This window comes from Sus scrofa, chromosome 4, assembly GCF_054392235.1.
Source record: "Sus scrofa isolate SSC_HxYL_T2T_F1_AM1 chromosome 4, Sscrofa_HxYL_maternal_Yorkshire_Landrace_v2.0, whole genome shotgun sequence".
NCBI classification, from domain to species: domain Eukaryota; kingdom Metazoa; phylum Chordata; class Mammalia; order Artiodactyla; family Suidae; genus Sus; species Sus scrofa.
Window position 1 is genome coordinate 16,311,107 of NC_139386.1, and position 15,009 is coordinate 16,326,115.

The 15,009-nt window shown below is 41.3% G+C and overlaps 1 protein-coding gene across 50 annotated transcripts in view; it reads right to left on the reverse strand.

Annotated features, from left to right (window-relative positions):
- The window catches only part of TBC1D31 (TBC1 domain family member 31), a 72,842-nt gene that overhangs the window by 7,736 nt on the left and 50,097 nt on the right, over positions 1-15,009 (reverse strand). For 24 of the 50 annotated variants that reach the window (XM_085021761.1, XM_013996507.3, XM_085021758.1 and 21 more), the window contains 4 exons: positions 12,663-12,755; positions 8,882-9,022; positions 7,088-7,282; positions 4,018-4,153 (listed from right to left, as the gene is read on the reverse strand). In XM_085021761.1, the coding sequence (XP_084877887.1) occupies positions 4,018-4,153; positions 7,088-7,282; positions 8,882-9,022; positions 12,663-12,755 (565 nt within the window). Of the gene's footprint in view, positions 1-2,144; positions 2,404-4,017; positions 4,154-4,907; positions 5,898-7,087; positions 7,283-8,881; positions 9,023-12,662; positions 12,774-15,009 lie in introns of those variants that run through there. The other 26 variants (XM_021088963.2, XM_085021768.1, XM_085021752.1 and 23 more) reach the window with 6 other exon arrangements.

Consider the following 15,009-nt stretch of genomic DNA (forward strand, 5'->3'; position numbering starts at 1 on the left):
TTTTTAGGGCTGCACCTGTGGCATATGGACATTCTTGGGCAAGTGGCTGCATCTGAGTTGCAGCTGCAGGCTTATGTCACAGCCACAGCCATGCCAGATCTGTCACATCTGTGACCTCCACTGTAGTTTGCAGGAAGGCCAGATCCTTAACCCCAACACCAGGGATCAAACCTGTATCCTCACGGATACTAGTCGGGTTCTAAACCCACTGAGCTATAATGGGAACTCCCATTTCATTCTTTATTTTATGGCTGATTGTATTCCATTACATATACGTAACACATCTTTATCCGTTTATCTTTGATGGACACTTGGGCTGTTTCTATGTCTTGGCTATTGTAAACAGTACTGCAGTGAACACTGGGGTGCAAGTACCTTTTTGAATTATGGTTTTCTCTGGAGAGATGAGTCCAGGAATGGGACTGCTAGATCATATGGTAGTTCTAGATTTAGGGGTTTTGTTTTTGTCTTTTCTAGGGCTGTACCCACTGCATATGGAGGCTCCCAGGCTAGGGGTCTAATCAGAGCCTAGTCCAGAGCCACAGTGGATCAGCTTATATTCCTCAATGGTGTAGCATCAGCTTATATTCCTCAATGGTGTAGCAGGGTTCCCTTTTCTCCACACCCTCTCCAGCATTCATTATTTGTAGACTTTTTTATGATGTCCAAAAGATGATGATGGGGTGATACCTCAATGTAGTTTTGATTTGCATTTTTCTAATTAATAATGTTGAGCACCTTTTAATGTGCTTTTTGGTTATCTGTCCATCTTCGGAGAAATGTCTGTTTAGGCTTTCTGCCCGTTTTTTGATTTTTTTATATAAAGCTGCATGAGATGTTTGTGTATTTTGGATATGAATCCCTTGTTGGTTGCTTCATGTGCAAGGGTTTTCTTCCATTCTGTGGGTTGTATTTCATGTTATGGTTTCTTTCCTTTGCTGTGCAAAAGCTTTTAAGTTTAACTAGGTCCCCATTTGTTTAGTTTTGTTTTTATTTTCATTACTCTAGGCGGTAGATCAATAAAGACATTGCTGCTATTTATGTCAAGAGTGTTCTGCCTGTTTTCCTCTGGGAGTTTTATAGCATCTTGCCTTACATTTGGGTCTGTAATCCATTTAGTTTATTTTTGTGCATAGCCCACACTTATTATATTCATGCTGCTGATTGCGAAGTTTGTATCTCATTGTATATTTCTTCTAGTTTTTTCTCATGTGGTTTTGACTTGTATTTCCCTAATGACTAATTAAGGTGAATATCTTTCATATGTGTATTGGCCATTTGTATATCTTTAGAGAACTGTGTTCAAGTCTTTTGCTCATTCAAAATCTAGACCAGGAGTTCCCACTGTGGCACAGTGGGTTAAAGGGTCCAGCATTGCCATAGCTGAGGTGAAGGGTGCAGTTGCAGCTCAGATTTGATCCCTGGCCCAGGAACTTCCAGAGGCCCTGGGTGTGGCCATTAAATACATATCTAGACTAATATTTTATAACACATGGCTATTCAGCCTCAATTTAAGTCAATGGGCCTGAGATTTTAGGGGCAGTGAGGGCCATTCATCTTGTCCAAAAGGTTGTCTTCTGGGAAACAGTAAGAATTTCCTCCCCACTGCTAACACAGATTTGACACAAGGCAAAAATTTAAATAAACCATCTGCCATTGGCACACTCATCTGTTTCCTACTTCCTGGTGCCTCCCTTCTAGGCTCTGAGTGACAAACCAAGCTGACCATGGCCACTCAAAATGCCATTTTCCTAATTATAGCTGATTATCCCCCAGCTTTAGGATTAAATAACATTGATTTAATTTATATGCCCTGATTAGGGCAATAATCAAATCCTTACACATTTGCCTTTTGAAAAATAAATGAGGGAGTTTCCGTCTTGGCGCAGTGGAAGCAAATCTGACTAGGAACCATGAGGTTGTGGGTTTGATCCCTGGCCTTGCTCAGTGGGTTAAGGATCTGGCGTTGCCATGAGCTGTGGTGTAGGTCACAGATGTGGCTCGGATCCCGCGTTGCTGTGGTATAGGCTGGCAGCTATAGCTCCAATTCTACCTCTAGCCTGGAAATATCCATATGTTGCAGGTGCGGCCCTAAAAAGACAAGAGACCAAAGACCCAAAACAAACAAACAAACAAACACATGATTATTAACCACATTATCTCTTCGTTGGTGAGATTTAGGAGTGCTGAAGAAAGGTAGGCAGTAGGGTAGGAAGACAGCGTGGAGGTGGAAGGGCTGGCAGACAGCAAGACTGCTGAGGTGGGGAGGTTTTTTTTGCAGTTTCTCCCTTTTTCCTATTTCTAAATCCATCGGTTCTTCAAGAGCCTCAAGATTTTGTTGTTTGTTTTTCCTTTTTGGCTTCGCCCACAGCATTCAGAAGTTCCCGGGATAGGTATCTAAGCCTGAGACATAAAAGTGATGATGCCAGATCCTTAAACTGCTGAGCCATCATGGAACTCCAGATATTTTTCTCTAATGCAGGGGTAAGTGTGACAGGGTTAGGGAGAAGTGGCAGCTCTAGTCCAGTGTTCAGTGTCTTATGGAAACAGGTTTTAAACATTTAGTTTATATAAAGAGTGACATTCCATTCCCTACTTCCCCCAAGGGCTCTGGTGGCTATTTGGGACCTAAATCTAAAGCATGAGAGGTAGCAAGGGGTTTCAAAAGCAGCCTAATTAAATGATAACATCTAACCTTTATTTTTGCTTTTCAAATCTGTGAAGTAAACAGAGCAGCATTAGTCATAAAAGCCAAAAAGTGGACACAAGCCAAATGTCCATCAACTGATGAATGGATAAACAAAATGTGGACTATCCACACAATGGAATATTACTCAGCCTTCAAAAGGAATGAAGTACTGATATATGCTACAACATAGCTGAACCTCCAAACATTACGCTAGGTGAAAGAAATGAGACACAAAGACCCTATCTTCTCTGATTCTATTTAGATGAAATTCCTGCATAGGCAAATCTACAGACACAGAAATAGATCAGGGGTTGCTAGGGCTGGACGGAGTGACAGGAAATGAACAATGACTTGCAAATGGGCACGGGGTTCATGTTAGGGTGCTGGCAATGTTCTACAATTGATCGTAGTGATGGTTGCACAACTCAATATATTTTTTAATATGTGATAATACCATTGAATTGTGTACTTTTAATAGGTGAATGGTAGGCGCGTGAATTACACATCCATTAGGCTATTATTTTAAAAAGTCCATTCGGCTATTATTTTAAAAGTAAGATATATACATTTTATAAAAGACTGAAACAATACAAGATACAGTAAAAGTTCCTTGCATCTGTTTTAGAACTTTAATTTTGATTTTTCATTGGATGCCACTATAAGCCTTGCACCAAAACCTAATGTTTGATTAGATTCTGTAATGTTTCCTTATGCTACCTTAATAGACTGTTCAGTTATTGGCAAAACACACATATTCACTAAAATTAACTAGAAGTAGCACTTGGGAAACAAATCATATAGTACATTGAGGGGATGCCAAGGACCACAGAACCATGGCATAAAACAGAATTTTACAGAATGGCTGAGAAATTTCTGTTGGAGTTTTTTGCTTTTTAGGGCTGCGCCTGCAGCATATGGAAGTTCCCAGGCTAGGGGCTGAATAGGAGCTGCAGCTGCTGGCCTACACCACAGCCACAGCCACATGGGATCTGAGCTGTGTCTGCGACCCACACTGCAGCTCACAGTAACGCTCTATCTTTAAGCCACCGAGCGGGGCCAGCGATCAAACCTGCGTCCATCATGGATACTAGATGGGTTTGTTACTGCTGAGCCACAATGGGAACTCCTGTTTTTTGTTTTTGAAAACAGCCCACCTCCTCAGCACACTTCTCCTGACCAAAAAATGGTAACTAGTGATTACCTTTCAGCTGAGTAATTTGACTGAAAGTGCCAAAATCCCTCTCAAGGATGCGTGTGTGATGAGAGACCAGACTGGAGGCGTGAATGTGGGGCAGGACGGAGGGAGACAGAAGCGTTCAGATGCTTACCTTTATTACATGCGTGCTGAGCATGTAAAGCATCATTTATCTCCTTCTCTAGAAACCACTTTCTAGATGCCTCTGAAAGAGTAGAAGCTTTCTTTTCTGATTTCAAATGGAGGTCTTTTTCTTCAGCTTCCTCCCGCTAAATACAAATAAATGAAAAAAATCATATAAAATAACTGAGTTATTTTGCTGTACAGAGAAACTAGCACAATACTGTAAATCAACTACACTTTAATAAAAAGAAAAAAAGCTCCCCGCCCAAATCACATTAATGAATCAACTGGGAACCATGAGGTTGTGGGTTCGGTCCCTGGCCTTGCTCAGTGGGTTAAGGATCCGACGTTGCCGTGAGCTGTGGTGTAGGTTGCAGATGCAGCTCAGATCCCGTGTTGCTGTGGCTCTGGCGTAGGCTGGTGGGTATGGCTCTGATTGGACCCCTAGCTTGGGAATCTCCATATGCCACGGGAGCGGCCCTAGAAAAGGCAAAAAAAAAAAAAAAATTAATTAATTTAAATAAATAAATAAATTGTGGTAATTCAAGTTCCCCCAGTGGAACAAGCCCCGTTTGTTTCCTCTACTCCATTTCCTCTTCTATTTCCGAGGCTCAACTGGTATTAGGTAATTGGGTGCCTGTCTTGGCTCAAGGCTGCTGGCAAACCTTGAAAGCAGAGGCACTTCTGCTGTCCCTCCCACTCAGGGCTGCAGACTGCACACACAGGGGTCCCAACTGTCACTGAAATAATACATTTCAATACAGTTCAGATCTCAAATCCTATGGGATTAAGTTTTTAAAACTACTGGCATTAGTTGATATGAATGCTATGCCTTAATAATGTCAACAAAATTCAGAGAATAAATTCTCTGCCCAGCTCTGGTACAAATGATGACAGGAGGAAAGTCAAGTAATTTTTATTAGCCTCTACTTTCTTCTTCCAAAAGTGAGAAAACAGTAATTTAAAAGCTGGATTAAGGAGTAACTAAAATAATAGGCTTAAATTACTATATAGCTCTCAAAGTTTGCTAATGTTCTAGAGATGCGACAGCTTTTATATGCAACACAGTTTTCATGTTATACAAATGCTAATACAATAAATACATATTAAGTAACAAAAACTAAGGAATCATTAGGGCCAGGAAGGGCCATAGTGATCCATCCCTTTCATGTTACTGGATGAGGAGACTGACGTGCCAAAGCCATGCAGTCGTCCGACTAGATTTAGAACCCAGGACACTGGACACGAAAGAGCTTATGACATGAGGAGCCCTCACGGTGATTCTCAGTTCTACTCTCGAATACACGCGTTACCCAAAGGAGAGCAGCACCCAATTACACAGTCTCGCCCTGGTGTCAGTGATGGAGACCTTGAGATGGGGGCTCCCACCATCAGTTCCCTGAGGAGCGCGCCCTCCGTGTTCTGGGCACCACCCCTGCCTCTCCCTGGCCTTGAACAAAAGGGTTATGGGTTAGGGGCGGGGTAGGAGGGAAATGAATCTGGAAAAGCGTCTTGAAGGAGATATATTACGACAAGCTTTCAGAAAATTCATTACAACAGAGCAGCAGAAAGATGGTCCAGAGCTGCTGGGAGGATCAGCCAAAAGATACATCGGCATGACACACACTCTTGAGCTGCCTGCTCAAAATCCATCTCTGCTGCTGCTTTAGCAACAGAGGTGGACTTTATTCGGGATGACAATGCTTCCCTGCTAAAAATACTACTTTCCTTGATATCCTCTGCAGCCAGTGTGGCTACAAATGTGACGGGGGACTTCTGGAAAGCAGTGCAAAAGAAGATGTCTCAGCTGGGTGGTGGGACCTCCTGCCCTCTGTCCTCCCTTCTTCCTGCTGAATGGAAGGTGTACGTGATGGCTGGAACCGCCGTCACCTTGGATGGAGAAGTAGCCTTGAGAATGAAAGCCGTATACCAGAAGTGGTGCCGAAAGGCTGAGGGAGGCAGTTTTCCTGATGACCTTGGAGCCAGGACACCACCCCTGCACTGCCTACCTCCAGACTTTCTTCATGTGAAAAAAAAAAAAAAAACTTTTGGGAGTCCCTGTCATGGCTCAGCGAAAACAAACCTAATATCCATCAGGACTCAGGTTCGATCCCTGGCCATGCTCAGTGAGTTAAGGATCCAGTGTTCCCATGAGCTGTGGTATAGATTTGCAGCTGCTCTGGCTGTGGTGTAGGCTGGCAGCTGCAGCTCTGAATGGAACTCCTAGCCTGGGAACTTCCGTATGCCACAGCTGAGGCTCTAAAAAGAAAAAAAAAAAAAAAAAGAAAAATACTTCTATCTTGCTTACAGGCACTGTTATTTTGGTTTTTCTTACCAGGAGCTACATATAATTCTTAACTGTTCAAAATCTTTTACATTGTTTGTATATTTTTACTAAATTCCCAGGCTGGGGACTGAATCAAGTCCAAGCCACAGCTGTGATCTATGCCATAGCTGGGGCAGTGCTGGATCCTCAACTCACTGTGCCTGGCTGGGATCAAACCTGCACCTCAGCAGAGAAAACAATGGATCCTTTACCGGTACACTGCATCACAGCAGGAACTCCTAAATTTACCTATTTTTCTACTACTAGAACATATCCAGGAAGTTGGGAGGTTGAGATGCTAATGTAAGAGAAAGACAGGAGTTTCTGTTGTGGCTCAGTGGTTCACAAATCAGACTAGGAACCATGTGGTTTCGGGTTCGATCCCTGACCTCGCTCAGTGGGTTAAGGATCTGGCATTGCCGTGAGCTGTGGTGTAGGTCACAGACACAGCTCGGATCCCGCGTTGCTGTGGCTGTGATGTAGGCCAGCAACTATAGCTCCGATTCGACCCCCAGCCTGGGAACCTCCATGTGACACAGGTGTGGCCCTAAAAAAGACCAAAAAAAAAAAAAAAAAAGACACTTAGTCATTCTTGGTGACATCAACACTGGCCCTCCTGAGCAAAACCTATTAAAATTAAATCATCTTTAAGGTTTCTTAAAGAAAGATTACTTGGTTTGATGCTTTTGCCATTTGATTATGTACTATTTCAAGATTTAAATGATTACTAACAAGTTTGTAACACCATTCCTACCTTTTCGGCTTCCCTCTCCCTCATTGCGTTTAATATTTCTATTTCTTTCCTTCTGTTTTTCCGAAGGAGTTTAGCCATTTCCTGGTAACATTCGTTTCGGTGTAGATCATGGCATCTTTGTTTATGTAAAGCTTGAATGTGCCAGTCAGTATTTAGACACGCTTGTTCAGCTTTTGCCAAATTTTCTTCAATTAACTAAGAAAAAGTCATAAATTTCAGAAGCAAGGTCAGACTACGTAAAATATGGTGTCCACTCGATGTGTCCACGTGTCTAGGACACACGTTTACAATCCCAGTTGCATATCAGAATCACCTCTGCATTTACAACAAGCTGACCTCCAGGCTCCAACACAAACCAACCAAAGCAATCTCTGGAGTGGCTGGACAGTGGTGCTTTTATTTTTTTATTTACTTTATACTATTTTTTAGGGCTGCACCCACAGCATGTGTTAAGTTCCCAGGCTAGGCGTCAAATCAGAGCTGTAGCTGCTGGCCTACACCACAGCCATGTGGAATCCGAGCCACGTCTTCAACCTACACCACAGCTCACTGTAATGCCAGATCCTTAACCCACCTTAACCCAGGTCAAACCCACATCCTCATGGATACTAGGGTTGTTAACTGCTGAGCCACAATGGGAACTCCAGATATTGGTGCTTTTAGAAAGCTCTTCAGGTGGTTCTAATGGAGAGCCAAAGCTGAAAACTTCTAGGGTAAGGGATGGGTAAAATTATCCAATTTCCATGTTTCGATCCTTTGCAAAGCAGTCAGAAGAACCTATTCTTATAGACTGGACAAAAGTCTGTGAGGAAAACAAAGGGACATTCTGGGGGGAACAGCCGAGGGACAGAGCTGAAGATAGGGAACTCTTACGCTATTCCTGCTGCTTTTGGCAACAGGGCCAGGCACTGCCACAAACACATCAAACATTTCATTAAAGGGATAACAGACAAAGTTCCTCCCTGAAGGTCTCAAATTTGATGTGAAATCACTTAAGCCAGCACTTCTGAAAGGATACTCCAGGAGAAATTCTATACAAGATGTCTGAGAAATTTTCTTAAAGATTCACAGTGTACCAGATTGTCAAATTTGGCATGAAGTTACCTGACTTTTAGACAGCATTTCTAATATTTGTCTTTCCCATTTTATTGGACATTAGTTCTTGATATTCTCCAGAATACACTTTGGAAATGCTGGCTTATATACCAGGCAGAGACTTAACGTTTTGCAACTAATCACTCAGGGATAACTTCTGAGACTTTATAACATAGGGCACTAAAATTTGTGACGTTGTTAAGTTCCTTAATACTTTCTTCTAAGTCTTGAAATTCTCAAAGGGTATAAAAGACACATGTATATGGAGTTCCCGTCGTGGCTCAGTGGTAATGAACCTGACTAGCATCCATGAGGATGGGGGTTTGATCCCTAGCCTCGCCCAGTGAGTTAAAGATCTGGTATTGCCGTGAGCTGTGGTGTAGGTTGCAGATGTGGTTCGGATCTGGTGTTGCTGTGGTGTAGGCCAGCAGCTACAGCTCTGATTTGCCCCTAATCTGGGAACTTCCACATGCTCCAAGTGTGGCCCTAAAAAGACAAAAAGCAAAGAAAAAAGACATGTGCATATGGCTGTCAATGAAGTAAGTAACTTGTAAGTAAAATAATGTGAGTTTCTAAGAACTGTGATAACTGAAGCAAAGAAATTAGCTTTACAGAGTTCAACACTGAATTCCTTCTTTTACAAGAATAGCAGATGGAAACTGCCCTTTATAGGTGCACTAATTTATGGCATTTTTTTACCTTCTGGGTTTTTTGGTTCTGGGTTTGATCCATTCCTATCAGTCTATGAAACATGTGTTCTTCAAGATCCGCTTTTCGTCTACAGGCATCTGCATCTTCTCTCATTTCTTTTGCAACAGCTTCTTGATTTCTAGTGAGATTCTGTCAAAAAATTAAAAAAATCAGAGTTCCTCTTGTGGTGCAGCAGAAACAAATCCAACTACGAACCATGAGGTGGTGGGTTCAATCCCTGGGCTCGCTCAGTGGGTAAAGGATCCAGCATTACTGTGGCTGTAGCGTAGGCTGGCAGCTGCAGCTTGGATTCGACCCCTAGCCTGGAAACCTCCACATGCCGAGGGTGCAGCCCTGAAAAGACAAAAAGACAAAAAGACAAAAAAACAAAAACAAAAAACCACCACTCTCTATAATAATAATGCTAGAACACAAAAAAACGACTTTTAGAGTTCCCACTGTGGCATGGTAGGATTGGTGGCGTCTCTGCAGTGCCAGGACAGGTCTGTTTCCCAGCCAGCACAGTGGGTTAAAGGATTTGGCACTGCCACAGCTATGGCTTGGATCTGATTCCTGGCCCTGGAATTCCATATGCCACAGGGTGACCAAAAAAGGAAAAAATATTTTTCTTTTTTAGAATATCAGTATTTATACAAATAAAAACTGTAATCTAATTCTCAAAGTAAAAAGCAAACAGTGAAAATAAGAGGAAGGACCTCTGAAAATTCTCTCATCTATAAAAGCACTGAAGTCACTGGTAAAACAAACTTTTTCAGAATTCTACATCTTACAGCAATCTGGGCAGTATTTATTCATATAAAAAGCTGAATCTTAGTAAGAAAGATGAACTTCATGGCATTTTAAACTTGTATTATTCCTATTCTATGTCACCCCTAAGCTCTGCCATTAGCCCTGAAAAACCATAGCCTGGCAGCCAATAGAGGGACAAATGAAGCTAGAGGTTCTTCAAACTCTCATTCCCAGAGAACTATCATCATATGACCAGGAAAACCCCACTTTCAAGGTGACTAAGAACTCACCTGTAGCATTTTCCCTGGGGGTGTTTGCTGAAAACAAACAGGGGAAACTGTTGAACACTGACTCTCAGAGGCAGTGGATCACAAAGCAAACAAAAGGCTAATCAAAAAGCTTTGTAGAAGTTCCCACTGTGGCTCAGCAGGTTAAGAATCTGATATAGTCTCTGTGAGGATGTGGGTTTGATCCTTGGCCTTGCTCAGTGGGTTAAGGACCCAGTGTTGCTCCAAGCTGCAGCACAGATCACAGATATGGCTCAGGTTTGGCAATGCTGTGGCTGTGGTATAGGCCTCAGCTGCAGCTCTGATTCAACTGCTAGCCCAGGAACTCCCATTTGCTGCAGGTGTAGAAAAGAAAAAAAAAAAAGCTTTGTAGGAAAAGTTGGGCAATTAGATGTCGACAGGTGGCTGTGAAATACTCTAATAGATTCCTGGGACTTTACTGCATTTTTTTAGGGCCGCCCCTGCAGCATATGGAAGTTCCCAGGCTAGGGGATTGAATCAGAGCTACAGCTGCCGGCCTACGCCACAGCCACAGCAGTGCCAGATCCATGCCATGTCTGCAACCTATACCACAGCTCATGACAACGCTAGATCCTTAACCCACCGAGTGAGGCCAGGGATCAAACCCACATCCTCATAGATACTAGTCAGGTTCTTAACCCACTGAGCCAATGATGGGTACTCTGATTCTTGGGACTTTAAAAGGCCATGTGTAAAAATGTACACATGCCAAAGGCTGTGTGGATGCTCAGATCTGAGAAGGTCCTAAGTGCTCAACTTTGGTGAGCTGAGGTTCTGTAAAATCAGGAAGTGAAATCTAAGAGAGCTGTAACAACCTCGCTGAGGGTTGAAGGTATGCTCCAAAATGATGCAGGCAGAGTGCTGTGGCAAAAAGATAGAGGCTTACTGGCTTCAAGGGAGCTAAGGAACTTTGCCAGTCACCAAGCTACTTGAGTAGAGACTTCAGTGGCTGCGCATGACAAAGAATAGAGACTTTACAACAGTAATTCAGAAAAATCACTAAACAACCAAACAAGAAGCAACCCGAAGGAGAGAAGAGAATCTGACTTCCAAAACTGCCATATTATTTAAAATATCTAGTTTCCAACAAAAAATTACATGACATACTAAAAACCAAAAAAGTATGACCTTACATCAACCACATGATCTCCGAAGAAGATATAAAAATGGACAATGTACCTATGAAAAGGTGCTTGACATCCCTAGTCAGAGAAACAACAAATGCTAACTGAAGAACATGCTACAATATCCGGCCTATATTCTTCAAAAATATAAATGCCATAAAGAAAAGACTTAGGAATGGTTCCAACCTAAAGGAGAATAAAGAGACATGACAACTAAAAAAATTGATTATCTTAAATTTTCTTTTACTTTAAATACATTTTCAGGACAACTTCTAAAATGTGAATAATAATAATGTTAATCTCCTTATATTGATAATTGTACCATGATTATGTGTAATAAGATTCCTTAGTTTTAGAAAATATACAATGAAGTATTTAGGGGTAAAAGAGCATCATGTCTGCAACTTATCCGTAAACAGTTGAGGAAAAAAAAATCTGTTTGTGTTAGATAGAGAAGGCTAATGCAAATTTAGCCAAATGTTAATGTTTGAGAATCTGAGAGAAAAACACTTGGAAATTCATAGTACTTGTCTTGCAAATTTTCTGTTAATTCTGAAATTGTGCCTCCTGCTGCTACCACCCCACCTCCCCAAAAGACAGTAAAAAATAATCTGAAGCTTAGCCCAAATGAATTAATTCTAATTAAAACGTCATGGAAGACTTAGTGAAAGTATAAATTCCTGGGGCTCAGGTTTAGAAAAAAGTTCAGTGCAGAAATGTAAAAAGTATTGTAGTTATGAATAGATGCCATGTTTTAAATCTTATTTAATGTGAGCAATAAACAATCAGATACATGTATCACTAATTTCAAAATCAGTGTGACTTTAAGAGGGTGAAGGAAGCGAAGCCTAAGGTTTCAACATTAAATAATATAGCGCTTCTCCCCAGTAATAATAAATACTTAGAGTAGCAACAAAGTTCCCTTTTCCAGAGTCTTAGAAACTAAATTATATGTGCTATGGTAAGTACTTATTTGATTCCAGAAGCTTCCAATTTAAAGTGCTTTATAGGGAGTTCCCTTCATGGCTCAGTGGTTAACAAACCTGACTAGTATCCATGAGGATGTGGGTTTGATTCCTGGCTCGCTCACTGGGTTAAGGATCCAGCCTTGCTGTGGTGTAGGTCACGTGGCTCAGATCCCTCATTGTGACTGTGGTGTAGGCCGGCAGCGGTAGCTCCAATTCGCTCCCTAGCCAGGGAACCTCCATATGCTGCGGGTTCGGCCCTAAAAAAGACAAATAAATAAATAAATAAATAAATGAGGTCCTTTAGAGCTCTTGTTTGATTTACCTTATAGATCCTTGAGAAGTATTGGGTTAATTTTGCAGTCATTACACACATATAAGAAAACTTGGTAAGTTAGTAAAGATCCTGAGGCAAGATCTGGGCCTTACATCTGGCATTTCAGATACTAGACTAAGAGAAACATGAATTAAAGAATTACAACAAACTCTGCACATTCAGACACTCTGGCTACTTTATAATCCTGGATGACACTTCTTGCAAAAACAAATGAAATGAGCATTAAACAACCTTGAGTAAATAAGGTCGAAAAAGAGTTTGTACAATCTCGGCTTTTCTTATATTAGAAATGGTTGATTTATATACCTTCTCATAAAGTCTTTTTTGTGATTCGAGTTCCAGATGTCTCATTTCTAGGTCTTTCGCTGTGGCAGCAATTTCTCGATCTCTCATATGTATCTAAGGCCAAACAACAAACTGTGAATACCAAAAAGAAATTACAAAAATAATTTTTGTTTAATAGATTAAGTAATCTTCAAATACGAACAACCCACTAAATGCATTTAAAATAAAAGCTATTGGTTTTTTTGAAGCCAGAGTAACTGACAATATATTAACATTCACTGTGGAACCCAGGAATAATGTATGAGTTAAAGTTAAGCTTAATTTTCTAAAAAGGAAAGCACGATTACCATATGCTCATCTACCCAGATTGGGAGAACAGATGGCAGTTCTTTCCATATGACATTAGTCATATTATAAGTTAGAAAACTTGAGCAATTTGAATTTCCAGTGGATATAAAAATATAAAATGTTTAATCTTATTCAATATAACATTTATTTAATGTTCTTTTTGATTAAACTTCTATACTTTTCTAAATTCGGTTTGGCAACTAGTGACTCCAAGTTAAAATTTGTGGTCTTTTCCACCTGTATGTACCCTGCTTGGACCCAGCCAACTTCAAGCTCACTTTTCTGCAAAATTTGATTACTTGGGAGCTTTTCACTCCTGTAAGCTAGAGGGTTTGGATAAGGGTCTCTTTAGATAGAGGATCTTAGGAACTGTCTTAAATATTTGGCTGCCTAAAATCTCATTATTTTTAGGAGTGAGAATAACACACTATGTGTTTCAGAACAAAACAAATATATGTATAACTGAATCACTTTGCTATACAGTAGAAATTATCACAGCATTGTAAATCAACTATACTTCAATAAAACTTTAAAAAATGAAAATAAAATAGCAATATTTATTAAAAACAAAGGAACAAAAAACAAGCATATCAAAAAAAGTAAATTAAATCCATGTCAGAATTTTTTTTTTTTTTTTTTTTTTTTTTGCTTTTTAGGGCTGCACATGCAGCATATGGAAGTTCCCAGGCTAGGGGCTGAATAGCTGCAACCGCTGGCCTATGCCACAGCAACACTGGATCCAAGCCGAATTTGTGCCCTCGCCATAGCTCATGGCAATGCAGGATCCTTAACCCTAAGTGGGGCCAGGGATCGAACCTGCATCCTTATGGATACTGGTCAGGTTCATTTCTGCTGAACCACAATGGGAACTCCCAGAAAAAAAATTGTTTTGACCATACCCACAGAATATGAAGCACTCAGGCAGGGATCGGACCTGCACCACAGCAGTGACCTGAGCCACTGTAGTGACAACGCCAGATCTATGACCCACTGTGCCACTGGAGAACTCCAGAAATTTTTTTTTAAAATAAATAAACATGTGAGGAGTTCCCATCGTGGCTCAGTGGTTAACGAATCCGACTAGGAACCATGAGGTTGCGGGTTCGATCCCTGGCCTTGCTCAGTGGGTTAAGGATCTGGCATTGCTGCAGCTGTGGCATATGCCGGCAGCTATAGCTCCGATTAGACCCCTAGCCTGGGAACCTCCATATGCCTCGAGTGGGGCCCCAGAAAACACACACACACACACACACAAAAAAAAAAAAGACAAAAAAAAAAAAAAAAGAAACATGAAAAGCAAAAAAGGGAAAACAAAACAAACTATAATCCATTAGGCATCTACCCTAAACATTTCATCAAGCTGAAGAGCCAATAACTGCATCATAACTTGCGTGCATAAGGCAGATGTTAGACATCATGGGCACAGTATCGGAGACACAGAATGAGAGAAACCAACAGTGAAGACAAGAACACAGTGGCATGTGCAAGGACATACGTACATTCAAGAAGTAAAAAACCACGGACTGAAAACCAGTTCAACCTAAAGAGGTCGCAGAGAAAGCAGCCAGCACAAAGGTGGGGATCCTTGCGTTCAAGCGGGAAGAGTTATAACACTAAGAGGTGGAGGAGACGTTTGGCACAGCAAATAATGCTTTTTAAGAATTTCAATTACAGACACTCTTTCGCTTATGAATTTTCAAAGATATAAACAGCTATGTACCAGAGCAAAAGAGATCAACTTTGCCTGCTGCTGAGACATGTCCACGTCACTTTGGACTCAAGCAGTCTTTCCCGCTGGTGCCCGAGTTGTGAACAGAGATGCTTCTGCAGTTTAGCAGGGTCAGAGCTCATTATGAGAACAGGGAAACGGAAGGGAAGGAGGCTGGGAGGGGAGGCAGCGGCCAGAACACGCCACTGAAAGGACTTTACAGGATTCTTTCACGAAAATACTGCCTTCCACTACCTTAAAGGAGTTTGGAATAAAGAGAGCAGAGTTCTAAGCCTCTATTACTTCTGGGGA